Source organism: Nesoenas mayeri, assembly GCF_963082525.1.
Source record: "Nesoenas mayeri genome assembly, chromosome: 11".
NCBI lineage: Eukaryota > Metazoa > Chordata > Aves > Columbiformes > Columbidae > Nesoenas > Nesoenas mayeri.
Genome location: NC_137563.1, coordinates 2,099,359 through 2,126,321, shown reverse-complemented (window position 1 = coordinate 2,126,321; position 26,963 = coordinate 2,099,359). Strand labels below are relative to the sequence as shown.

The 26,963-nt window shown below is 41.3% G+C and overlaps 2 protein-coding genes across 2 annotated transcripts; one reads left to right on the top strand and one right to left on the bottom strand.

The window, feature by feature from the left end:
* Positions 1–107: 107 nt before the first annotated feature.
* On the top strand, positions 108–17,309 carry MYEF2 (myelin expression factor 2). Its single transcript, XM_080351157.1, has 17 exons — positions 108–422; positions 4,911–5,140; positions 6,356–6,408; positions 7,678–7,685; positions 7,795–7,888; positions 8,691–8,882; positions 9,508–9,661; positions 10,063–10,112; positions 10,199–10,262; positions 10,412–10,513; positions 10,721–10,771; positions 10,847–10,915; positions 11,201–11,299; positions 13,245–13,316; positions 14,503–14,711; positions 14,819–14,870; positions 16,557–17,309. The coding sequence occupies exons 1-17, from the start codon at positions 244–246 to the stop codon at positions 16,718–16,720; spliced, it is 1,842 nt and encodes a 613-aa protein (XP_080207283.1). The 5' UTR covers positions 108–243; the 3' UTR covers positions 16,721–17,309.
* An 80-nt stretch (positions 17,310–17,389) lies between these two features.
* SLC24A5 (solute carrier family 24 member 5) lies at positions 17,390–25,644 on the bottom strand (the record flags this gene model as incomplete). The annotated part of the gene is made up of 9 exons (XM_080351196.1): positions 17,390–17,756; positions 18,283–18,384; positions 21,096–21,302; positions 21,969–22,252; positions 23,014–23,114; positions 23,432–23,535; positions 23,624–23,707; positions 24,969–25,145; positions 25,575–25,644. 9 exons carry the CDS (start codon positions 25,642–25,644, stop codon positions 17,434–17,436), a joined length of 1,452 nt encoding a protein of 483 aa, XP_080207322.1. The 3' UTR covers positions 17,390–17,433.
* Positions 25,645–26,963: the final 1,319 nt, after the last annotated feature.

Sequence of the window (26,963 nt, the reverse complement as noted above, 5' to 3'; positions counted from 1 at the left end):
GGGGACACACACGCGAGCTGCGGCTCCCAGGGGCAGCGCCCGCCATGGCGGCCGCGGGCCCGGCTGGGCAGCCCCCTGCCGTCGCCATGGCAACCCGGAGAGCCGCCCGGCGCGTCCCGTCCCGTCCCCTCCCCCGCGCCGCAAGCCGCGTTCTCGCGAGACTTGTCCGGCCCGGCGCGGCGAGGCCGAGGCGCTCCGGGCCGTGTTCAAACGGCGGTAGCGGGGCCGCGGCCCGGCCACGAAATGGCGGAGACCGACAAGCCGGAGGCTGCGGCCGCTGCGCCGCAGCGCGGAGCTGAGGAGGCCGCCGCCGCCAGCCAGCTGCCGCCGCCACAGCAACAGCCACCGCCGAAACAACAGCCGCCACAGGAGGAGGCGACAGCGACCGAGAGCGGCGGGGGCAGCGCTAATGGCGTCAAAATGTGTGTGCGGGGCCGCGCCGGGCGGGCGGAGCGGGGCAGCGCGGACGGGGCAGCGCGGACGGGGCAGCGCGGCGGGCCCGCCTAGGCCGCGGCGGGGGGACGGCGCCGGCCTCCTCCTCCCCCCGCCTCACCGGGCTCCTCCCCCGCCGGGGGACAGATGGAGCCGCTCCGGGGCTGCGCGGCCCGAGCGCCGAGCCCCCGGTGTGCGGCGGGCAGAGGGCGCCGGGGCTGGGGCGGTGGGCAGCGAGAGGCCGCTCCGCGCCGCTGAGCTCCGGCGGGGTGCACCGAGGAGGCCGCGGTGTGAGGGGAGGAACGGTGCTGGCGGGGCCGAACCAGCGGCGGGAGCCCCGGGCCGCCTTAACGGGCTGTGGCCAGGCCCGCTCTCACAGGCTCCATTCCTACAAGGGTTCTGCATTGTTCCTGTGTAGCCTCATCTGGGTGTTCCTGCTCCATGGGGGGATTGCACTGGATGAGCTTTCCAGGGCCCTTCAACCCCTGACATTCTGTGATCCGTGGTTTTGTTTACGTTCCCACTTGTTACCATAGCGGTATGTGTTGTGAAGCCTTTGAAATAATCTTTGTTTACGTGAGAATGGTAATATAGTGATTTACTTTTTGAAAACAAACAACCCCACATACATGCACAAACTTTTCTTGTAAATAGTAACGTTATCATGTATGAAATATGCAAACTGCGCGTTATATAGCAGATCTAAAAGGCACATAGTGTATGAGAGCCAGAAGAATCAGCTCTCTAGAAAAATACTGTGAGTAACGTGTAATGGGTTTGGTTGTTCTGGATGCCAGGCTTGGAGGGTTGTTGTTCTTTACATGAGCCAGATTTTGGCCTCACACCATTGGAGTTGTAGGATCTGTTCTAATCTTGGAGGTGGGATACACTTATAGTAGGCCCAGCGTTACAGTACATCAAAGCTGTGGAGATCTGTGAAGCTGACATGTTCTGAGCAGCCCAGGTTTGATGCTGTTGTGTTTAAAAGATGCACAAGAGATCAAGTTCAATATAAAGCCGCAGGAATAAAGGTGTATTTCATGCCTTTACTTGACTCCCTCTGAAATTCAAATAGTTTACAAGTTAGAGGTTTCACATTGCCATAGAACAGCAGTTGGTGGTTTGGTTCTGTTTTCTTTCTTTCCCCTGAGCGTGGCCCTCAGCTTCCAAACTACACAAACTAGCATTAAATTTTCCCAGAAAGATTGTGACCCTTTTGCACCCTTGAGGCATAAAACATTTTATTGACTTCTGGGGTTGCTGCTGTTAAAATAATGACTTAAATTCTCTGTAGCTCTCATCCTGCCAGCAATTTTCTTCTTTTCCCTCCAAAACTAATCACAAGGATGTGAAAAATCCCAGTCATTTTGTATGGTAGAAATTACAACTTCATGTTTGAAAAGAATGCAAAGTTCTTGGTAATGGCGTTTCAAATCTTATTTTTTTCCTCGTATAGTTTCCAGTCTTCTCCAAAACACATGTACAAAGGATTAAGGTGTCAGTGTGCAGGTGAAATGTACTACTTTAAACAAGTATTTCAGTAACCGGGTTTGCTTAGCACTTGGATTAAATTGGAGAGGAATCCTGGTCTCAGCTTGCACACTTGTCTAAATTTGTTATGTTGAGCAGTGGGACTGTTCATTGCAACACAGCTAAACTGATCTCCGTGCTTTAGAATCACATGCTTTGGACTTCTTGCATTCCTGTCTCTGCTGATCATATTTACGTTGACACTTGTGAGCAGAGTAGTAGAAGTTGGTTTAAAAAAACCCCACAGCTTTTAAGGCTTTCGTGTTGCTTTATCTTGCGCTTATTATTCTGTAGACTTCTGGTTTTATCTTTATATATGGAAACCTTGTCTTTTGTTTCCAAAGAAATTATAGAAGTTCAGAGTTATTATTTTTCAAAAGGTAAAAATTGCCCCTTTTAGGAGGACGCATTTGGGTTTTTATTTTTCCTCAAGACGTTAATATAGGCATCTTTTCCAACCCTAGAAATCTGTTAGTGATTTCACTGGCAAATCATAATTAAAAGTGTAAAATTATTAGTTCATTCGGAAGATAAAGAGTAGAAATTATTGGTTTTCCCCCAAGAAAATGTCAGTTCATGGTTTCTGAGACTGTCTTTTCTGTGATCTGTGTGTGACTAACATAGCATTACTTTGAATGTATTATTTGCTTGACTTTTTTTTCAGTATTGAAGGAGGAGGGTAAGAGCTACATCCATAGAAGGATCTTGGCCTCCAGCTTGTTCACTGGCCGGTTGGTTTCAGCAGTTTAGTTTTGTAAGGATTGGGGTTTTTTTAATTAATCCTCTGTTTTGACGAGACTGGCTGTGATCCCCAGACTGAGTGGAATGTCTTCTCGTTTCCCAGATTTCAGAGTTTATGCCAAACTCATATCTTCTGTGCTCTCTACAGGTTTGTACAGGCAGGTCTTGTAGAGCCTGTGGATTCTGTATTTGGAGAGCTGGCTCTTCCTGTGCACTACATTGAGTACCAAGGGGCTGTTTCATAATCCTTTAAGCAGGAGAGAGCTTAAAAGCTACAGAGCATCCATTGCTCTAATCCTAAAAAGTTAAGGAAGAACTTGGGTTTTACCAGGGGTCTCACTGGGCAGAAGTTTTGCATTTGCAAGTGGGACTGGATTGGAAGGAACTAATTTAAACTGGAAAACCTGATACTGTGCTCTTTCCCTCCCCTCTGTCTCCAGCTCTGTCTTGTTCCCCCATTTTCATGTAATTACACAGCCACACAAGAATGATATTGCCACACAGACAGGGTGGTGTAGAGGAGGGATGACACAGGGGGAAGCTGGAGGATACTTGAACCAGATAACGTGTTGTTGACTTTGAATGTTTCAGATTTTATGAATACTTAGCCCAGAGGAGTGTCAACACATTTCTCAGTTGCTTATCCTCTTTTAATCCACTTGTAAACACGAGGACTGTGAAGTTCATATCATGAGTACTTCAAAATTTGGGAAGAAGTCATGAGGGAAATATGGATGCATTTGAATTTATTCCCCCGTGAAAAGTGCCCAAGCTTGAGTAGATAATACATTTAGCTTCATAAAAGGCTACTTGCATGTTCTCTGGAGTGCAAGACTGCCACTTACTCACTGTGTTGTTAATAACTATGCAGACAGCTGAAAGAAACTCATTTCAATTAATCAAAATAGGTGATCTTGCCATATGTTGTGGTTGTAAAACTGAAATGTGTGTTTTGGCTAATTTTACACTGGAAATTTTCCCGTGTGTCAAAAGGAGATAAAACCTAAGTTTTCTGAAATGGGGGGGGGAAAGAGTGAAGATAGTGATGTAATGTAAGGGGGGTTCACAATCAATACTTGTGAAGTTTCTCATTAAGTGCATGAGATTTGAACCAGGCATTGACGTATATCTTTAAGTAGCATCTGTTTAGTGGATTACATTTGGATTCTTTCAGTTCAGCAGTTCGCCTTTTTTAAAGTAACAATTTGGGCGCCTTGGTCCTCTGTTAGCGTGCTAAACCACCTCTTGAGAGTCACGCTATCAAGAGTGAAGAGTTTTGGATATTTCATCTAATTCTGTTGAAAGTGTGTAGTTTTGTTGAAGTTGAGATTTGTGTTGTTTAAAAGAGAGGAAGGAAATTTTCCTGCATTTTCATGTAAAAATAAAAAGACTTTAAAAGGAGAACAGCTGCAGTTGCTATATTGTTGAATGACTGAGGAGCAGAAGTCCATTGTGTTGTTTCTAGTGGATAATGCCTGGTGACTTGGTTAGTCTTAGATGCAGAGCATGCCTTAATGTACCTATTCCCTATGCGGTTAGCAAGTTTGCAAACTCTAGTAGTGTTAAAACATGAAATTGCATCTGTTGTCCTTCATTGAATTCTGATTTCTGTCTAAAAGCAGTCTGGCACAAATTGAGAATAAAATTATTTCCATAATGTAATTTGATTTACAACCTATTAAGTGTTGCTTTTTATATATTCTTATAATTATGTTGAATGAAGTATACCAAGCTGTTCCATAAGTTAGACTGTTTCAACTCTCACTTCTCTGGTGACTATTGTGTAATGTATCTAGGTCTGATGTGAATATTATTGAAGTACCAAAGTACAGACGCTGTAGCTTATTTTTCAGCTAAACTGTGGTATTTTGATATTTGTAGTAGTTTCATAGTACCATATAGCTGAATTTTGGCATACATAGTGGAAATGGAATGTGACTGAAGTAGCAAGATGTGCTTGCTTTACTTACAGTAGTGAATAAATCTATGGTAATATTTTTTGTTCTAGATAAAGCAGCGTATTTTGGAATTAGACCGGTAGCACGAGTTGATTTTTACTAATTTGAAAAGCAGGATTTGACAGCCTGGGAGTTCCAATAGCATAGGGAGTATACTAGGAAGTATACAGGTCTATCTGTAGGAGATACAATAGTCTAATGATCCAACACAAGACTAACATGTTTTTGGTTTTGTTGTTTTTAATGTAGGGATAATGATGAGACAGCAAAAGAAGAGAAAGTGCCTGCGAAAGAGAAGTATGCTGCAAAAGCAAAGGCAATCCCTTCTCTTGGAAATAAGAATAGATTCCACCCCTACTCTAAGGACAAGAATGCAGGCGCTGGAGAGAAGAAGACTATTAATCGTAATAGAGTTTTTATTAGCAACATCCCGTATGACATGAAATGGCAAGCTATTAAAGATCTTATGAGAGAGAAAGGTAACTTATTCCTTATAATACACTTCCCGTAGAAAGGGGTAGAACTGAAATGGAATGTATATGTCCTTTGAGCCACACAGATTTGATTTGACTTCTTTTTTTTTGTTTTTTTCCCCTTTACTTGGTACATCTATCTCCCTTCCCCCTCTTTCATCTGAGACAATTGCGTTATAGGGTAGGATGGGTAACTGAAGTGCTTACGATCTTCTGCCATTCTAGTGTGACAGTAGAGAGTATATGCATGACCTCATGACTTCTTAAAGAGATTGTGTTTCGTCTAGTTGTAGTCTTTGTAGATTTTTTTTTTAAGGGCTGTTGTATTTAAGCAACAGATTTAGTGTGTTAACATGAATAATAAAGGATGTCTTTCAAAAGTTGTTTTGTATTTCTTTGGTGGAATCTGGCTGTGGAATTACCTTTGTCTGCATTGTCACTACTGCCATGACTGTTTGTCTGGAGATGTGTATTAAAAGCTTGTTACTATTGTTGCAGTTCCGATAGAGTAATCTTACTACCCCAAACATTTGATTTTAAGTTTGGTGTAAAACAATGCTAATATGTGAATTCTGTAAAAAGTTAGTTCTGTGTTTTCTTTGCAAAAATCGATTCTTCAAAAGTAATGCAAAGCACACTTGGCTTTTAGGCTATGAAAAATGCCAATCCCCCTCCTGTAACTGCTGGTTTATCTGTTGTAAGGTGACGTGACTATTTGATTGGTTTATTTACTGAAACTTCCTACTTTAGAAAGTGAGTGGCTTGCTGTGAAATATCTTGATGAGTAAATTTAGTTATTATTGAAGGCAAACTTACTATTGAAGACATTCAGGTAGAAAGTCACCTTAAAACAGGTGTTGTGAGTAGGATGATAAATGTAACACTTTCTAGTGAACGTTGACGTTTCATTTGTGAGGTTAAGGGACTGTGTATATCTGAATTTGTTCACCAACTATATCATACTGGCCAAAATATGATCTGTAGTATGAATTAGGTTAAATATAGTTGTTTGGTTTTAGCTTTTGAGAATGTGGCTGCTGCATATTTCTGAAAATTAGCTAAATTCTCTAGCCATTGGCAGGAGGTATGTTGGTCTGGTTTTGATTGTTGGTGAATAATAGGTGCTGCTCTGTAGAGTTGTGCACAGGGGCACAGTAAAGAAAGATACTGGTGTTTAAATGCATTGTCTCTTGGTATTTTCCCTTTGTATGTCTTATGTAGTTGGTGAGGTTACATACGTGGAGCTGTTTAAGGATGCTGAAGGAAAATCAAGGGTAAGTGCCGTGGGCAACAATCTGCTAGAGGTGTAAAAGTTCCTCAGCAGTTTTATTTTTGTATAATACCTGTACCAGTTATTGGAAAGTAAGTTTCATTTTCACATTGATTTTCATTATGATAGCCTTGAGGATTTTGTCTTAGAAGTAGTCTGACACTTCCATGCAACTCAAGCTAGCTGGCTGTAAAGGACGAAATACTTCTGTAAATGTTAACAAATGGCATTTACTTAATTCTTTTTAGCCAACAACTTTGTTTTGGTACAAATCTGTTTCATACAGAGGATGTTCAATAAACCACTGATTTTATTTAAATTTTGTTAGCATAGTATTCTCTTCTTGAGGCCAATGATTATAAAACGTTAGCTAAGAAAATACTGTTTGAAGTGCCTGATTTGACAGCTTTGCAGGGTTGGTACCCTAAACACTGGATTAATGTATTTGCTTTCTTAAAACTTAAATGGATGGAGATGGTTTGTAGCCAGTAGTGTGCCAGCAATGAGGCACTAAGAGTGATGATTGTTAAAGCTCCTTTGTCTTCTTAAAAATAGTCAAAAGTTTGGCCAATAGTAGCTCCGAACCTGCAAAGAGAACATGAGAAATGCAGGTTTTGACTCTTAACTGAGGTCGCATCAATTGTTGTAAATGACTTTCTTTAACACTTGTTAAAACTAAAACATGCTGTCAGCTTTGCTTTACCTAAAGCAATCCTCAACTCTTTGCTTTATTAGAAGGATTCTGGTGCAGTCAATAGGTGATTTTCTTACAAAGTAATTTCTCAATTATGCTTGTAATACTGCAGAGGTATGCAGGCTCCTTGTTCATCATACTCGTATGCTTCATGGAGGTAGATTTGATTTCTGTAGTCAGTGTGAAGCTTTTAAGGACACAATGAGTGTCTTGATTGTTTTTTTTTGTTACGTTTTGGGGCTTTTTTGCTTTCCACCCTTTCCCCGCCTCCTCTCCCCAGTTGTCCTTACATGGATCTGTGTGGCATTTTTCCAATTCTCGTTTGGCTCAAAGAGAATAAAAGATGATGTATTCTCTTGCATTTGAAAGGTATGTATGTTGGGAAAGTAGGAGCAATTCAGATTGGCTACCACTAAAGAGCATATATTATGGATTTTGAAGCTGGGAATATCTCCAATAGTTATTTAACAGTGAGCTGGGATCTTTAACTAGAATCTGAAATGCTCTATCATATGTGCTGACTGACTTGTTATTTATTTTTTTCTCTTTACATATGATGACAAATCATGACGGATGTAGGGTTGTGGGTAAGTTTCTTTTTCTACGTGTGTAGAAACACACTACTAGCCAAACATTCTGCTAATTTTAACATTTTAAACTTGATTTTAATACTCTGAATGTTTTGTTCCTTCAAAGTGTGGTTGAATTCAAAGATGAAGATTTTGTTAAGAAAGCATTAGAAACTATGAACAAATATGATCTTAGTGGAAGACCCCTGAATATTAAAGAGGTATGGTTATTGCTGCTGTTTTTAATTCAAAATAGTGAAGATGCTATAAGTAATGAGATGACAATACATCTTAGCAGTGTGATTTCCGGTTGACTTTTTTGTGCTGTTTTCTTAATGCACTGATGTGCCTGCTGGCTTGCAGAAGGTCCTAAAGTCAAAATAATCTAATACTGTTTTTCTTTAAAACAACTTTAACTTCATATTCTTACTTTAGCATCATCAGGTCTTTTCCAGCCTAAATGATTCTATGTTTACATTGCTTACTTGCTTCAAAATATGAGACAGGATGAGCTGAGTGTCAGACTGCTACGTACATGCAAAAATGGAGCTGGAAGTAGAGAACTTGTGCTGGCTGGAAAGTGAAATTAATATGAACATTTCTATTGTAGTGTTGTTAGCATATGACCGTGTCTGATGCAGTTCTTTATGTCTATTAACAAATAAAAAAACCCCCAAACCCTAAATTAATTCACTTATTGGAAGAAGATGCTAGACTGACAGTCCTTTAGATTGAAATATCTTCTACTTGTCCATAGGCTAGGTACAGCATGTGAAGTGGCAGTGCACGCTTCCTCACCAAGTGCTTTGCCAATATGCCTCAACCCTCATCTGAAAGGACCCACCTCTAGAGGTGAGGGAATTAGGTCTCCATGCTAATTCAGTTCTTGATCCCTCTGACATGGACAAGGATATTAGTTGATAATTTTGCTGGGTTGATGTGGAATTTCAAATAGCACCTTTTTGCTTGTTCCTAGTCCTCTTGCTGCTGATTAAGTTGACGTTATTTTTGCCTGTGTTTCAGGATCCTGAAGGTGACCACGCTCGTAGGGCAATGCAGCGTGGAGGAGGGCAGTTTCCAGGAGGACATGGACCTGATGTGGCACCTGGAATAATGAATTTACCACCTTCTATTCTCAATAATCCAAACATTCCTCCTGAAGTTATCAGTAACTTGCAAGCAGGCAGGCTTGGGTCCACTATTTTTGTTGCTAATGTAAGTTTATTTTATAATTCTGATATTTGATCTTTGTAAAACGTATTCCTGCATAGTTCAGTTTTAAGATAAAGAGGAAATTGGAAATGAGTTCACAACTAGTATATTCAACTAAAAATGCTGGATATGTATTCAGATTTTGGACATGAAAGTTACATTAAACTCTCGAGGCACAGTCGTCTGTTGATTTGACAAAAATATTTCATGTATTTATTTGCAATTGCATTTTTTTAAATTAAATATACACTTCAGTTTATCTGGCTGGTTACTTAGAGTAACTCCAGCTGTTATATTTGTCAGAACTTCATAATTTCTTTTTCTGCACAAAAGACGACTGTGTCTGCAAGGGGAATGTGGGAGTCCAGCCACTCTTGACAACAACCCACCATTTCTCAATGTTCGTATGTCAATTAAAGAAAATACGTATATGTAGTATAAATCATTGCTTTGAGTTGACACTTTTGGACTTGGTTGCAGTGTGTATATATATATATTACAAAATCCTGCTTATTTACATATGTCAAGCATTTTGTGAAGCTGAAGAGTTAATGCAGGAAACTTCTTCCAAATGTAATGGCAGAACAGAAATGTGCACTGAAATCACACATGTATTTCTGTGTGTAAGCTTGACTTTAAGGTTGGCTGGAAGAAGCTGAAGGAGGTGTTCAGCATTGCCGGAACTGTGAAGCGTGCAGACATCAAAGAAGATAAAGATGGCAAGAGTCGAGGAATGGGAACAGTTACCTTTGAACAAGCAATTGAAGCCGTTCAAGCAATCTGTATCCTTGGGGTTGAGAAATAATCGATCAAATATGGATTTAGTCTTTAATGACTTCTGATAGCATAGTTTTGCAAATGGTGCTTATTTGCCTTGTAGCTAGTATATAAGGGCTGGAGTGCCATACTGTGCAGATAACATGTTGATAGTGACTGAGTTTACTGCTAAAGTCTAAAAAGGTGTTCCTGATAATGTTAAACAAGATTAAAATACGTGAGACTGTGATGTGTGAAACTAACTTGTATATACCTAACAGCTTGTGTAGTCTCTTCTGGCCTTTGAATTGGCATTCTCAAGATTAGGAAAGAAAATAAAAGACTCCTAAAATGATACAGAAATTCTGTGATTATTCTGAAATACATTGTCTTTTGTAGTTAGATTTCTTGACTTGCATTTCTTCAGCTATGTTCAATGGACAATTCCTGTTTGATAGACCCATGCATGTAAAAATGGTAAGTTGCTGACGTTTCTTTCTACCTCACATGTCTCTGCCAAAACACTGAAAGGATCGTAACATAACATCCTTGTTTTTGATCAGGATGACAAATCAGTTCCTCATGAAGATTTCCGTGTTACAGACAGCAAAGCTTCACAGTTACCTCGTGAGTGCATGCTCTGTTTTCTACTCCTTGCACTTAGTATATGTTGCTATAGAGCCTTGGAACAGTGTAGTAGTACTTTTGGTTACTGCGGTCTCTTTATGATACAGAAGAAAACCTTTCTTCTGGTGATACTGATTTTTGTTTCCAAGGTGGTCTTGGTGGCATTGGTATGGGACTTGGACCAGGTGGACAGCCCATCAGTGCAACACAGTTGAGCATGGGAGGTGGAATGGGGAGCATGGGTCCAGGAGGTAAATCTGTGTTCTTCATTTTTAAGTTTGACAGAGCTCTATGTTTAAAATTGTCATTTCTGTATTTGGAAAAATGCCATACTTTTGACAAAGCAAGCCTTGTGTCCTTGTGTAGCGTGCTTTTGAGATGTTAATTGTCTCTGCGTTGTTTTAATCCATTAGGATCTTACCTGTCTTCTAAACAGTGTTTCTCTTTTTGGTTTGAAGGTATGGGAATAGACGGTCCAGGATTTGGCGGGATGAATAGAATGGGAGGCGGTACGTGCAGTAAAGTTATTTGTATTAAGTGTTCTTTTAATACTGTATAGAAAATGCTTTTTTGTTGTTTTACAGGACTTGCTGGATTTCGTCGAATGGAAGGAGTGCCTAATATGGGAGGATTTGGAGTCAACCGAATGGGAGGTAGGTGAATGCTGTTCCCATCCACATATTAGTTTGCTAATATTTGTTCGTTAAAAGCCCTTCGTTTAGGAACAGGTAGTGTAGGTGAATTTCAAGGAAATACAGTCAATGGCGTGACTGGAGACACAGGAACTAGCGTGGGAGTTAAGGATTTAATAGATGCCCCTGACTTGTGCATTAAACCCACTTCTGTTTAAACAAGCAGCTGTGAAACAAGTATTGTATGAACATCAGCTTAGATGTATATAACAGAATATTTCTGGTTTTTTGCTCTGTTTTCTGCAGAAATGTTCCGCGGTGGAATGGGAGGAAATATGGACAGGGATTTTGGTCGTAGTGAAATGGCATTGAACCGTGGTTTTGGAGATTCTTTTGGAAGGATGGGTATGGTAACTGTGAAATCTCTCGTGGCAAATTGCAACATGGTATTGGAAGAGCCCTACTAGAAGAAGAGGAGACTTGATTTCATTTGGTCATCTTCCTCTGTACCCTTTCCCGCAGTCATTACTGCAAGGATGTAATCCGAGTGTTTATTGTAGCCATCACTTAGGATGGAGGTTAAAGTGTGGGTTTTTAATCTGTAAAATATAAATAACAATTTGAGGAAAGCATTTAGCTTCATACTGTATATTGTAGGGATTTATACATATAACAGTTAATAGATATAACTTGTAATCAGGCAAGGCCCTAGTGGACTCCTGTTACAATACAGGGTGTTCAAAAAAGATGGACCGAATTTGACTTCACTATATCCCTGCAACCACAAACTGCCCATGAATGAAGCTCTTACCATTGGAACGGGCAGGGCATAGAGTTTCAAATGATTACTGCTCGATAACTCAATAAACCGTTTGTGAATTTTTGTGCAATTGTAACATGTTGCCATTGTGAAAGATATTACTTTGAAATTGGGTCCATGTTTTTGAAAGGCCATGTATTTAGGTTAATGATATCTTGAAAGAAAATGCTGTGAGTGCGTTTGGCTTTAGTACCCTGCCAGTTTCAAGGAGGGCATCGGTGTTTGGTTCACAGCAGAATGGTTGGAGTTACCGTTTAAATTGGCAAAAATTTTGAAGTATCAAAAAAATCCAAGGTTGTGTCATAGAGCATCTCCAAGCCTATAATTTTTTGTTGGTGACAAGGCAGTGGGGGAAACAGTACAGGTAAAGGATGCCTCTGAGGCCAGAAACAGCTGAAATCTTGCTTAAGATTGAGCTTTCAGGTTGGTTTTGGTGATTTGTTTGAAGTGCATCTTAGACTGCTGGGGAGGCTGCTTGGTGTTTCATTGCAAGACCTTCTCTGGCCTAATGAATAAATACAAAGATCTTCTCCATATGCAAACTGTAGGCTGAAGTACTGGGAGTAATCCTGCTTGTGTTCACAAGCTGGATTATTTTCTTGAAGAGGCTGGTCCTCATTTTTTGAGGTCCTGCTATGGCTATGACAGCATGTTGACTGAGGAGACAAATATTTCCCACAAGAGACTGGCAGGGAGCAATTGTTGCTGTTTTGAACTATGTGGAGAAAATTAATCTAATGGAATACTCAGCAGTGACCTTTTTAGATATTAAAACAATCATGTCTGGCCTAAAGATGATGGTTATTGATCTATTTCGCCGTAAGTGAAAACTGAACTGCTTCTTTTAGGTATGAAAATCAAGCAAAATAGATGCAGCTGACAGTTCCACTCCGTTCAGCGGTGACAGGAATGTAGTTCTTTTGAGTTTCTACAGTTCTGGAAGCTCCCCTGGGATCCCCTTCCTGAATATTAGCACTTAGATGAAAAGAAGGGTTTTTAACTCACTCTAGAATCAGCCTCTGCTGTTGTGGAGATGCCAGGTTTTGCCAGATAGTTTTATTAAGTTTCGATTCCCTTTCTCCCATTTTCCTAGCAAATTCCACAGTTCACTTTTATATGCAGTAAAGAAACATTGGGAGAGCTGTTCATAGCTTTTCCATTCACTTCTTAAAAATGGGGAGAAACTAGGGCATTTTTGTACCATGAAATTCAAATAAGATGAACCCTTCACTTTTGAGGCTGTTCTTCCCTATGTGGGAAATGGCTGATTTAGTTTTAGGGTGTGTGTGCTGCTGCCAGAGGGGAGAAAAGCCAGAAATAAATCCTAGTAGCTTAAATCTCATAATAGAGAAGGAGGAACTAATGTTACTCACCAAGTGTTTCCTATTTAGTTTGAATGATAAAGGTAAAAGCGCTCTGTAGAACAGAACTGCCGGGTAACGTGCGATCAGTGCCCTTGGCAGCGTGTGCTTTGCTGTTGTCACCGGCTGGTGTTTCTGTCTATGTCACTTCATTATTTTTCCTGTTTAGGTGGTGCGATGATCGGTGTGTTCGCAGGAGGAATGGGAGCTCCTGGCATGGGCCCCTTGCGATCTGGAATGAGTAGGTTAATTTGTTTCCATAGAATGTAAATGCAGGGGCAATGTAACGATATGGTGAACTGTATCAGGGGATTTTGTTGGAAGAAGTAGAATTCTGTTGCATGTTGACTGCAAGTCTAATAGTTTTTAAAGCTGTTTTGTTGAGGTAAAAAGTTCAGAGGAAAGCTTGCTGATACTGTCTTTCCCTTAATCTTAGTTTGGAAATGAGTTCTGGTTTGGAAGGAAAAGTGATTCAAGAAAACTTTTGTTCCAGAAAAAAGATGAATAGGCACAGTTACTTGTGTTAACTTCCTGAAGCTGAGCTTCAGTCATCTCTCACCATTTACATAAAAAATTAGCCTTGGATTTCAGATTATCGCTCAGTTTAATCTTGCGAAAAAATCCAATACTGAGTTTTTATTACAGCGAATGTCTGAGATCCTCAGGCTAGAGCAGCTGAGAAACTCAGATCCTGCTAGTGGTGATCTTGGGTGGCGGAAGGCTTAAAGAGAGCGTCCCTCATGAATGATCTTGATAGTTTTGCTTTACATTAATTTTTAATTATGAATTCAGAACGATTATAATAGGATATTTGAATGCCATTGATTTTAGTTCTTTATGTAATATACGTTAATATCATTCATTGCACGTATCGTATCACCATGCTCTGCAGAGCACTTGCAGTAACATCTGTTCTCTGCAAAATCCACTTTCTCTACAAGTTTATGTCATTAAATGTGGGTATGGCTGCTTTAAGTAAAGCTGAATGTGAATGCAGGAAGGAAAATAAACAATAGCGTGTACAGTCAAATCATGTATATCTTAGCGTTGCCGCAGTATTTTACTTGATCTCTTCTCGGTATACGGTATCAGATTTTTATTAATTAAACCGGACAGCTTTACGTCTCAATTCTTCACTCGTGTTCAACATTTTACTATGTTAGATGGTGTGACTAATAGCTTGATACAGCTTACTTTTATTTTAGAACTGACACTTTGTATCTTCTAATACTTTCCCTTAAAATATTAGCCATGCTACTAGATAAATCACTGTGCATGTGTGAAGCAATGATTTATGTTACAGCAGTTTTATTGGATTTATTTTTCTCCTGATACAAAATAATAACAATAATAATTATTATTTACAAAATACTTGTGTGTTTATTATTAGAAAGAGATTTTTATCCTCCTTTTCTTTCTCTGTGCAGGTGGCGGAATGGGTGGCATGAACAGTATGGCTGGAGGAATGGGAATGGGGATGGATCGGATGAGCTCTGGTTTTGATCGCATGGGACCAGCTATGGGTGGAGGCCTGGACAGGAACATCGATATCGATCGTGGATTTGTGCCTGGCCCGATGGGAGGTGGCATGAGAGAGAGATTAGGCTCTAAAGGCAACCAGATATTTGTGAGAAATGTAAGCATTTGAATACATAGAAACCATGAGCTTATTTTGTTGACATGTTTGATTACGTGCTCTTTTTCTCTTTGTAATATTTTGTTATTGATGCTGTTTCACTCTAGCTTCCTTTTGACTTGACCTGGCAGAAGCTAAAGGAGAAATTCAGTCAGTGTGGTATGTATATGAATTTTATCCCTGCTCAGCTCCATCGATTTCATGTTTTATACGGTGTGTGTTAGATGTGGATAGGAAAACGAGGTTGCTGCTTTATCCAGAAGGGAGAGTCTGACTGGCCTCATCTTCCTTCCTTCCCCAAGCTTTTCCCAGTTGGAGAAGTAATTTTTAAGCACGACAAAACACATGAGACCAAAGTACAGCATGGGCTGTGTGGGTTCTGAGTGCTCACCCGCTATAAACTTCAAAGAGTCATTTCATCAATGGAATGGGTTGAACTTTTACTTTTTTGAAGGAGGTATTATGTATCCTCTACCCAAACCAGCGTGTAGAATGTAGCATTCATTTTGAGACAAATGCGTGCAGGTTATGCATTACTGCCAGAACCGGTGCTGCGTGAAATCAGAGTTCATAATTTTGCCAAAGTGGCAGATTATTTTTTATGCAAATAGATGATCCTGATGAGCACGATTGCAGGCTGTGTTGCTTCCCCTTTCTGTTAAGAAAGAAAGGCTCTTTTTATGTAAGATAAAGGATTGCTACAAATATCCAATAATTCTTTTGTCTTTTCACAGAAGTGCATGAAAAATGAAGCTGGACTGTAGAAATATATGATTGTTTTGTTTTGAAAACGCACTTTCAGAGCGGAAAGCTTTAACTGAATTACAGAGTGGCTTTTCTTATCTTGGAGAGACAGAAAAGACAATTTAAAACATACTACTGATCCCTAAGACAACCTTTGTACAGCTGCTTACAGTTTTGATATAGATTAGAACTTGCAGTTCAACTATGCAAAATATTCAGGTGTTCACATGTTTGTAGCCGGAGGATATAGTGAGACAGGTTCTTTTTTCTTTTTAAAGTCTTAACTGCCTCAGCAACTTTTAGATTTTTTAAAAATTACAAGCACAAATATAAGCAACATATTGTATTCATGCCATTATCGTAAGGAAATAGTAGGACCATGTCTTTGTAAGTTCCATTTCTTTCAGTGAAAGGCCAGTCCTCTATTATATGATACTTAAAAATAAGTAGTATGTATTTTAGGGCAGTGTTTCTTGTTCCTAGTGGCATTTGGGGGCTATAACACCCTATAAGCAAAAACTCATGAGCTCCAGGCGTTGGAGGTTCCCTGAGGTACCAAGGCATCTACATATAAATGTTGCCTCACGAATTGAGTGTCCAACCTTAAGACAGCACTGCAGGAACTGAAAAGCACATGCTGGTGTTCCACCCAGGCTCTGATTTTGCTCTGCAGCTTCTCAGTAATGTTGCTTGATGATTGTGATTGCTTGATCTTTGTGTTTGCTGGGTATGTTGCTGTGATGAACACGGTGCATCGAACTGTGATTCAGTTAATGCCTGTCAGTAGTTGCGTCTGTAAATCAAACACAAAACCTTCCCTTAGCCTTATAGGGCACTTTTTTCAAACCTGAGGTCAAATACAGGCGCAGTTCGTCTTGCGCTGGTGTGAAGGAAGGATTCGAAACAGCGGGTATTAATTTGGAGTCCTCATGCTGTTTTGACCTGTGTCACCTTCCCTGAATGAGTGAATGTACCATCAGTCTGAAAGCGCTAATTTCACATGTACCCCTAGATTAAATATTCAAATGCTTTTTTAACGCTTCTTTAAGTTATTAGGGCACTGAACACTTGAAATAACTGCTTTTTAACTTATTTATTCAGGTCATGTAATGTTTGCAGAAATAAAAATGGAGAATGGAAAATCAAAGGGCTGTGGAACAGTCAGATTTGACTCACCAGAATCTGCTGAAAAGGCCTGTAGGATGATGAACGGCATAAAAATCAGTGGCAGAGAAATTGATGTACGCTTGGATCGCAATGCATAATTTAAAACTGTATGTTCAGGAACATTCCTATGTCTGTTTAGCTTCTCTATCCTAGTAAGTCATTTTTAGTAACATTGTATGCTTATCGAAGCTGTAAAAAGAACTTTTAAATCCCACCAGCCTTTAACAGTATAGTGTTTAATATACTGTGATACTTGTTAACTGAATCTTACTATGTTTGGTTTTTAAAGACAATTTGCCTGATTTTTGTTGTTTTTTTAGAGGTACTGAGCACCTGCAGGTCGCTGTGGACCGTGGAAGCTTTGGATGCTCAGCGCCTTTGGAAAATTAGGCCAAGTGTCTCTAGTCATTCAGTTTAAATGAATGGTTATACTGTTTTTAATAAAAGAAGCCATTTTCTCTGTTAATCTCAAGATTGCATAGTGGGATTTGTTTAGCATTTTCTGATTTTTATTTCCCCCCAGCGTGTACCAACGTTGTAATGGAAACACTAGATGTCTTTTTTTCAGCATTTCTGTTTTCCATGTGAGTTGTAGTCATACTGTAATTCTTGACTCTACCAGAAAGGGCTCCAATTAGCTGTGATGTTTTTGTTCTACTTAATATTACTTTAATGACATGACTTAGTTCTGTAAATAAGATTTAGAGCCCAATGGGAGTTTTGAATTATTTTGTTTTATTTTGACTAAATGAAGAAACTGATCTTTCTCTCCTGCTTTTATTCTTTTCATCAGTATAATCACCGATTAAAACTAGTTACCACAGACCCTCGTAGGATTGTTCCCTATGATGCCAAGTTCATATAAAATTGATAATGTAGTAAATACTAAGTACAGTACAAGGCAAATTGCTCCCAGTTTTTTATCTATTTTCCAGCCGTTGAGGTGAACTGCCAGCAAAATAAAAACGACAGAACAGACGAGAGAAATGGCTGTGTATGTCAAACCACTGCTGTTCACTTCTATGGGTCCTGACGTATTCATGAAGGCAGTTTTTATAAACCAAGGTATTCCCAAACACAGCATATCAAATACGTTGGATCCCACAATGTTAGACATAGCCATATCTCCGTTTCCTGGAAAAGAAGAAATACAGACAAGTCTGCTTAATTGTGTTGTATGAAATTGCCAGACTGTTTTGGAGGAACAAAATGTGAGCCCTCAGTTTCTCACAGAGCGCCCTTTTCATTGAAAGAACTATAGTCGTGATTCTACAGAACGTGCTTTTGGGTATCACAAGCATAAAAATAAGTCCCTACATCACCAGCATCTGCGTAGTTGCACTTAAAATAAGCTAGACGGGCTATCATCAATTCCAGTCGTGTTTAAAATACCAAGACCTACAGTTGTGTTTTGCAGTAGAACTGTTAACGCTTGGCCAACAACAGATCAAACCAATCTAGAACACTTCTCTGAAATACTGAGGGCTTTTTAAATGCCTGAGCCACAGCTTCTTCAGGTAAGCTATGTATTTATTAGTAATAAACTTCAGCTCTAGAATCTGGAGCAAAAATTTTGAAGCTACTCCATGAATTTCTGGAAACGTTGACTACAGTTCTTTTGTTAGTACCTTGGAATGAGCCAGAATACTAAAATCTTTACCTTTCCGAGCCACCAGCACACTTGCGACTGTATCTGGTACGCTTGTTCCTGCTGCTAGTAATGTGAGACCCATTACTGATTCTGGAATTGCCAGTGTTTCACCTGCAGTTGATAAATAACGGTAGAAAATGCAAGTGTGGTGTTAGTTTAAGTTTCATCCAAAGAAGCTGCTTTGGGCTTTGTTTGCTGGAGAAAGGATTAAGTAATCATACGGTAGTTTCAAAAGGAATCCATCAGATGACTGAATATGAAGTAACCGAACCATAAAGTAGTTAAAACCAGTAACAACAAAATATCATCCTGTCTTTGGTCTTCAATCGAATGAAAAAGGAATTGGAGTATAGTAACCATCTTACTTAACGAGTTTCTCAAAGACCTGAGTAGAATGTCTCCAGTGGTCAAGACAACACCAATTACAGGCTTTTTTCTTTCAGATACAGTAGAATTTTAAGTATCTAACAACTTACTCCTTTTATTTTCCTCAACTTCTAGAAAATATAGGAGTCTTCTGTGTTTTTAGGCATCTCATTGTTAGTGCTCAAAAGTCTCATGAAGCAATAACTGTTATAATCACCCTCTTTAAAGTGGGAGGGGGAAAAAGCACCTGTATTTCTTGGGGAAGAGCCTCATTAAGATCATTACAATACTAAACTACATGGCTTTAGTATTTCACTCCAATTAGAAAGTTCTTTTATTTGAGTTGGAAGAATCAAAATGCAGAATTTCTAAATGACTTGTAGGTGCAAGGAATCCTTTAGAAGTGTGAGTTTCTTTAGGTAAATGCTGCTGTCAATTAAGAAGAGTTTTAAATTGTTACTAAAGCAGCACCTTATTTTTCCCCTACTTTTCTTTTTTGGCCCCACATATCCTGTAAACCTATTAATATCTCAAAATACAAGGATTCAGCTCTTCAAAACTGTTTCAGCAGTGTACAATTCACAAGCATCAATATGATGAATTATCTAATCCGTCTATTCAAATTATTAAGTAATTAGTTTTTCTTGAAATTGTTGTTCACTGAGAAGTATCTTTTTCTTTGTTTGTTTGAAATCTGAAATCTTATTGGCAATTTTTGGACATGAATGGGAACAGTCTTAAATTAAGGTAGGTGAGCAGTGCTGGCCTAGTAGGTACCAGCTTAGTCTGCACCAGCCCACTACATTTATGTTTGAAACTATTTGTTGGTTCAGAGGGACTAACGTGATCCTGTTGCAGAATTTGTACTGGTATTTATTCTTCAATCACTCCTAATGTAAGAGATTTGTAGGATGAGGGACCAAGAAGTTCAGCTTTTATAAACCATCCAGGCTGGAAAGTAATGGTTATGCCAAGCAAACCAAGGTGAAATATGAGTGAACCAGCCTTAGGTACTGAACCATAGTTTCTAGCCCTCTGAAGGTTATAGGATAGAATCTAAACTCAGGTGAATCTAATTTGTTGTTTTTATTAGATAGATTTATCCTCTATTTAATGTATAGGGTGGTTTTTTTTTTTTTCTGGCAACTGACCATAAAGAGAGAATGATCTTATTTTTCTAGACTTTAGATAATTCTGTGTCTCAGTAGCAAACTCTTGCTATAAGTAGTCAAATTTTCTTTACTAAGTACCAGAAAGGTGTACCGAGTTAGGTTTGTTCTTGACCATCAAAACTGAGTCCCCAGCTGTGACCCCTTTGTGCCATTCTGACAGGCTATTTCTGTAATGATAGAGGAGTCACCCTTCATGAAGGAACTGGGACTTAAATAGAATGTGTGTGATGTTTAGTGTTTTGACATGTAAATAGAACACTTAGACCTAGAAGTAGTGGGGGATGGCTCTCCAAGGTGGAGTAACTGCTACACTGAATCCCCAGCCTACCTGCCTTCATATGAATGATGCTCTGTCTAGCAGAACAGCAGTAGGTCGTTTGAATCCTGTTTCAAAGGCTTCCAGCATTCAGACAGTAAACCCTTAGGTACAAGTGGAAAATGATTCGATCGTGGAGTAAATGTGGTGGGTGTTATATCCAGCAATTACTAGTAATTTCTCCCAGGTTTACCAAATGTGTAGGTCTGTTTCTGCACGGAACAAGGAGTTATTCATTGAACTGAAGTTGAAAACAAGTTTAGGATGCTGAACTAGCAGAATACTTGAGTAGGATTAGTGAGCTATAATGTGGAAATGGCAGGCTTTGTAACATTTCTTTCTTGTTCAGAGGTTTGTTTTATGCTTGTTCCTAAGATGAAAAACTGGGTTTTTCTCAAGCTGACTGGAGAAACACTGAAATAGGACTTATTAATACCATAAGATATTTTTAAAAGAACGTTTTACCCACAGGTCCATATCCCTTCTCTCACTTAAATGCAATTCTTCTACTAGTTCACTTTATGATGCAGATTTCTAAGAGGTGTACATACCCACATACTCTCCCTGAATTAATTAATGCATGATGCTATAGTTGAAATAGTACAAAAATTGGGGGGAGGGGCAGTTAATTTATGGCCAAACTCTCACTATAGTGTTAGGGAAAAAATGCAGGTCTAGAGATAATGCATCTTTTACAGCTATGTGACCAAATTGTAATTCAGATGATGGTAAGCAGTCTGACACAGCTGAACTCTAAAGTGGTTTTCGTTAGGTGGAAGAAAGTGGCAAACTAAGCAGTCAGACATAAGCTTTTGTTGGTTTTGTTTGTCGTTTTCTTACAGCAAAGTATGTGTTGCTAAACTGACTGTTAATTGTGGAAATGAAAACGTTTCACAGGGAGAAAACTCTTTTTTTCAGTGATTCTCGATTGGTTGATTCTGTATAGCAGCAGCAGTTTTGGTACCTACCTACTATTGTTACCATCCATACAAGAACATAAGTTATTGCAGAAATCCATGCTGCTGAAACTAAAAATGTCACCATGAACCAGTTCCTCCAAAACTGTCTTCTGCAATCTGGTACAGTCAAATAGAGTAGTGTAATAATGGGAAGGGATAACACCCACAAAACTCTCTTCATATCTGCCTCGGGCATGGTGAAGACACTGGGATGATCTGTTGAAGGAAAAGTATCTATTTTAAATTGTAGCATGAAGTTTGAATCCATAGCATACAGTTGTGTTACTGGCCTCTACTTGTGTCTTACCCAGTACCTACATCAGACTGGACTGAACTCTGAGGTCAAGTGTTATTACCGTGTCACTAGGAGAGAACTAAAGTGGATGAAAAATGAACTTCTCTATAACGATTTACACAAAACTTGTACCAAGAGTAAGCGCCAACCGCTGGTTCTTGCTTAAGTGAAGGGGAAATTAATGATCTGCAGCCACACCATAGCTGTTCCTTTATGGACTATGAACCTGCCGCTGTCATAACAAAACAGTGTATATTAGTACAGTAGCAGTGTGTCTTTGGGCCGATGCTGCTTTTTACAAGCAGTGTTGCTGGGAAGTTAAAAACATGCCCAGCACAGGCCGATGGAAATCTGTTGTTCTAATATAACACAAATGAGCAACTATCCTAGCAGCTCACTTCCTATAAATGCCACCACTCTGCTTTTCCTTAATGCTATATTCCTGGGGAGAATAATGCGTTACTTAAATACTATGCTGGAGTTCCTTTGTGAGCAAAATCCTAATAATATCCCAGAATCTCCCCCTTGTTAGAACTGATGCAGACGGGCATGCAGAGTGCTAGAGACAACAGTAATAATACTTGTACCTTCAGAGATTTCATGGAGCCCGTGCAGGCTTGTTGAAAGTTGAGCGTAGTCCTGCTCATCTTGAAAAATCCCGCTGTCTGTTCTTGACCGTTGAGGAATTAGGGGTCCACTCTCCTCCCTCCATCCAACCAGTGGCTGCTGCTCCGTGTTCGCTTCCATAGCTTTTGTAAAACAGGCACAGCAGGGACTGAACTTTTTCATGAGGTATTGGTTGATTTTAATGTCAAAACATAGTACCAGAATATAACACCCGTATATCAATAATAAGGATGCACTTTCATACCTAGAATGAAAAATAGATTTTTACGTAATGTGTAATATAAAAAAAGCCCAACTATTTAACTCATTAAGCTGGCTGCCATAAGGTGAGAGAGAAAATTTGCATGAGTAGCAAAAGGAAAACACAAAAGCAGCTATTTGCAGTTGCGTGGCTGGTGTCCCCATGTCTTTCAGCAGTTTGATTAATTGCCCTCCCCGCAGGTTCTCGTTTGTGTGTTGTATAGCTGCATGTTTTCCAGGGGGTCTTACTGACTGAACATCTTCCTGACGCTTCCTGTCGTGGTTCAAGAGGGGGATCGTATGTGCTGCTTTGAGTTAGGAAGTTCAGGGAGCTCATGCTGGACCTGGCCGACTTGTTGAGGCAACAGGAGAGTCAGTGTTAACAGAAGGGAGTTAAAACATCAGAAGCTCATGCTCTGCTTCTGGCTGACATGGTTTTCTCAATGGCGATGCTATCAAAGGCAAGGCTCAAAAGGAGTAAAGCATGAAGACTAATTGCTGTGCTAAACAGTTAATAGAAATTGTGAAGTCCGTACAGACAAACCTATGCAGATCAAACTTTACAAACGTGCAGGTTTTGCTTGTTTAGGTAATAATCTTTACAAGCATCGTGACTTTCTACGTTTTTTAAAGCCAACAGGATGTTTATTTCTGTTAGTGAATGGCAGTTCAGGCCACTTGAAGTTTGGGTTGGCTTGCTTGTTTCCAAGATACTGTCTCACTGATCTCCAGTCAACATGAGTTCAACACTACCTGTGCTCTTACCAGTGAATGGTGTTGTCGGATATCATCGCCAGGACCGCCGCCACACTCACTGTATATGCCAGGCAGTCTCTGAACAGCGGCCAACAGGATAGCCTCGAGACCTGCAGATCACAGATTCATTGACTTCCCTTAAACTCGTCTGTAATACTTTCACTAAGTGCTGTAAATGCTGCATCGATATGTTGTTTCTATATTATGTAAAAATTTAAGATTCTTAGGAATGACTTAAGTATGATATTTAACAAGTTAGTGTTTTTAAAAACTTTCATAGCAAGTTGTCTTAAAACTGATTACTTGCAGGTTTTGCTACTAAATAATAAACTTGGCAGTTGTCATAGTAAGTCTCTCTTGGCTTTTGTTGTCGAATCAGAACGGGTAACTGGCTCTTAGGAGCAGAACTATGGGAGTTGATACATACCACGCTGGAAAGCAGCCCACACGCTGCACAAATACCAAGAAGATTATAGATTGCTGATCCAAGGATAGTGCTGATGCCGATATCTCCCTTTGTCACAAAGACTCCTGTAAGGAAAACCACTCTGGTACGTTTTGGTTCGACACGCCAGGAAAGGAATTCTGGATTCTGAGGAGTCCAAAGTACATCTCTTACCTAGAAAAGCAGTAACAAGCTCTGGAGCGGAGCTTCCAGCTGCCATAAATGTTGCTCCAGCAACATCTTGAGAGAGGCCAAGGCCTGAGGATAGAGCAAAAGAATTGCTTAAATCAGTAGTCTGTACCCTTTACTTGTATTAGTATATAATGTTAGAAGCTACTACAGTTTAATAGAACAAACTTTGCTTCCTTTCATACAGTTAATGCATTTATTTGAAATTGGTAAAATAATATATTGAAAACACGGCCTTAGTTTTGAGGATAATTTATTTCTAACTTTATTACAGAAACTAACTGAAATAGTTGTGAGGACATTCCTTGGACGTTAGCGTGATATTGCTACGTGATCCGTGTCAAGTCTGTCTGTCTTCCAGGGAAATCCATGCTACCGTGTCTGCTCCTACCAGAAGCACTAAATTCAAACTGGTGCTGGGATCTTAAAATCAAATTCTCACTTTGCCTGGACAGCGTAGGAGTCTGTGTCGTGCTTGAATGAAATGAGATTTCTGTTCTGGTAAGTTGACTGTTCCTGAAATGTAACTCTGTGGATCAGGTTCTCCACGCTAAGAACACGGACATAGGGCTAACTGTGGAAGAACTCGGACAAACGCATCTTTATTATCAACAATCAAAACATAGTTCTCCAGCAATGTTTAAGGTTATATTTTCTGTAAGTGTTCTGCTTTGGAGAATATTTTCCAGTGCTCAGGAATGAGTTTCCCTGGGGCATTTTTATAATTCTTGGCAATTAAAAGCTGAACTCTCAGCCAAGACCATCTCGGTAATTCAGTGCTCTGCTGAAGCCCCGGGAATTATCACAGGTTGATTAGATTTCACAGAACTGCTGTAACCCCGCTACACTCCTTTCCCTCCTCTTTTATACCTTCAACATTCAAACAGTAGCTCGTTCTGATACTTGTTCGCTACTTTGGGAGAAACACAGAAACGAGCAAGGTGCTTCACTCCCATGGTTTAACATGGGGAGAGTTTTGGCTTCGTGTTTCCCCCATACTCCCTTTGTTGTTTTTGCCAGTAATTGCACATAGTGACCACAAAGTTACATTGTCAGTTCAGTTAAAACTGAGGAAGTTTTAAGGTTTTCCTTCAGGGATGTGGAAAACAAATTTTAAATGAATGCCTGTGCAGTGTAATCAGAGCACGTTTTTATCAATAGAACTGATACATTGTGTCAAATTCCATATTGCATTGATAAGTCTGACTACGCACCGAGACTCTGAAACTTCTTTAGTTTTGTCTCCAGAGCGCTCTGACGCTTTTTCAAAGAGAATGTTCCGCACCAAACTGCTTAGTTACACAGGAAAAAGATGAGGATGTTCACTTACATTCACTGATGATCTCTAGAGAAGGCAGGAAGTAATCATCGCACACAATGGACACGGCCAGAAACATGTAAAGTATAATTATGAAATAGATAACAATTCCTCCATCTCTTCTCTCCTGCGGTGTAAAAAATCCTTCAGGGAACTCCGAAGAAGGCAGGACACAGCCCGTCCGGTTTTCTGAAAATTGAATATAAAGGCGTTACGCATCCTAACACCTTTCCGTTTTTCAGGCTGGAGTTCTGTGGATTAGAACTACAACTGGAGCAGCGGCTGCCTGCCTTTCCAATGGGTCTATTTTTCATTTAGGCGCAAGCACAGCTGCAGCAGCGCTCATAAAAGTGCGGGAGTGTTGCGCGCCCGGGAAGGGGGTGAAGCCAATCGCGCAGCTCACCCCTGTAGGTGCGGGCGGCAGCGCCGTGCGGGCATCAGCGCCGTGCGGGCATCAGCGCCGTGCGGGCAGCCCCGGCCCCATTCCGCCCCTCATCCCCGTACCTGCAGCCCCGGCCCCATCCCGCCCCTCATCCCCGTACCTGCAGCCCCGGCCCCATCCCGCCCCTCATCCCCGTACCTGCAGCCCCGGCCCCATCCCGCCCCTCATCCCCGTACCTGCAGCCGCAGCCCCGGCCCCCAGCGCCAGCAGCAGCAGCAGCAGCGCCCGCCGCGCTCCCGCTCGCATCCCGGCCGCTCTGAGCGCGGGAGGCGGCGGCCGGCGCGAGGCCCGGGAGGGTCACGTGGGGGCCGCGCCCGGTCCGTCCCCGCATCCACCCTCCCGCCTCCCGCACACCAGCCGCTCTCCCCGGGACACCCCCTGGGCCCCTTCCTGGGACACCCTGCACCCCTTCCCGGGACACCCCGCACCTCTTCCCGGGACACCCCTTCGCCCCTTCCCGGGACACCCCGCGCCCCTTCCCGGGACACCCCGCACCCCTTCCTGGGACACCCCGCGCCCCTTCCCGGGACACCCCGCACCCCTTCCCGGGACGCCCCTCGGCCCTTCCCGGGACACCCCACACCCCTTCCCGGGACACCCCTTCGCCCCTTCCCGGGACACCCCGCACCCCTTCCTGGGACAGCCCGCACCCCTTCCCGGGACGCCCCTCGGCCCTTCCCGCGGTCCCGCCGCGCTGGGCTCCGCAGGCTTCATGCGGCACCTTCGAGACGGGAGTTCCCCCCCCAGGCTCCCGGGGTCTGCCGGGGGATCCCGCGCCCCGACTGTCGCCGTCCCCCGCTCTGTGTCAGTGGGAGAACGCGGGGCGTTGTTTGCCAGAATGAGTCCAACACTGACAACAAACTGAGCAGCGTCTCTCGTGTCTCTCTAAGGCGCAAGGGCAGCCAGGAGGCTAAATGAAGAACACTTGTCCTGCTATTCCTTAACAATTAAAGAGGATATTTTAAAAGATTTGATATCCACCTTCCTAAAATTTTAATTTAAAAAAGGCTGGGGAGAAACATTGCACTAAATCTATCAAAAAACACCAGGTTAAAACAAAAAACCCGAACAATAAACTCAGCAGTGCATCTTTGGTGCGAGCTGCTGAGCGCCTTGCCCAGGTGCCGTGTGTTTGCACAGGTAGAAGGTGAGTGTACCCTCGGTCCCCCGCGTCTGCTTTCTGCTGTGACAATTCCTGTTTATTCCCACCAATCTACCCAAATTGGTGGGCTGTGCGAGCACCGGGCTCGTCCTCGCTGGGCCAGGGGAAGTTGACGCTGTTCAGATGAACGATTCAGCGAGGGCAGAGCTGGGACCCACCACACAATCCCTCCCTTCAGACCCGGCTCACTGCGCTTCTTTGTCTGGTGACCTTTCCACAATGAAGTCATGTGTATGATCGAGGATTAAATAGTAAAATACAGTCTTTTAGCAAGATGGTTTTGTAAAGCAGCTCCCCCCGCTCCTCCCCGGTCACTGATTTCTCAAGAGTTGTGTGTGTTTCCATTGAATCACTTGTAGACGGGTTTCCATAAACATTTTCAAACCCATTAAGCCAAATGACC

Excerpts from the sequence above, each read along its gene's own strand:
- MYEF2 (XM_080351157.1), top strand. The coding sequence starts at position 244 with ATGGCGGAGACCGACAAGCCGGAGGCTGCGGCCGCTGCGCCGCAGCGC. Across the intron at positions 5,141-6,355 it reads AGATCTTATGAGAGAGAAAG|TTGGTGAGGTTACATACGTG; the intron begins GTAACTTATTCC and ends TGTCTTATGTAG. Across the intron at positions 13,317-14,502 it reads CCCCTTGCGATCTGGAATGA|GTGGCGGAATGGGTGGCATG; the intron begins GTAGGTTAATTT and ends TTCTCTGTGCAG.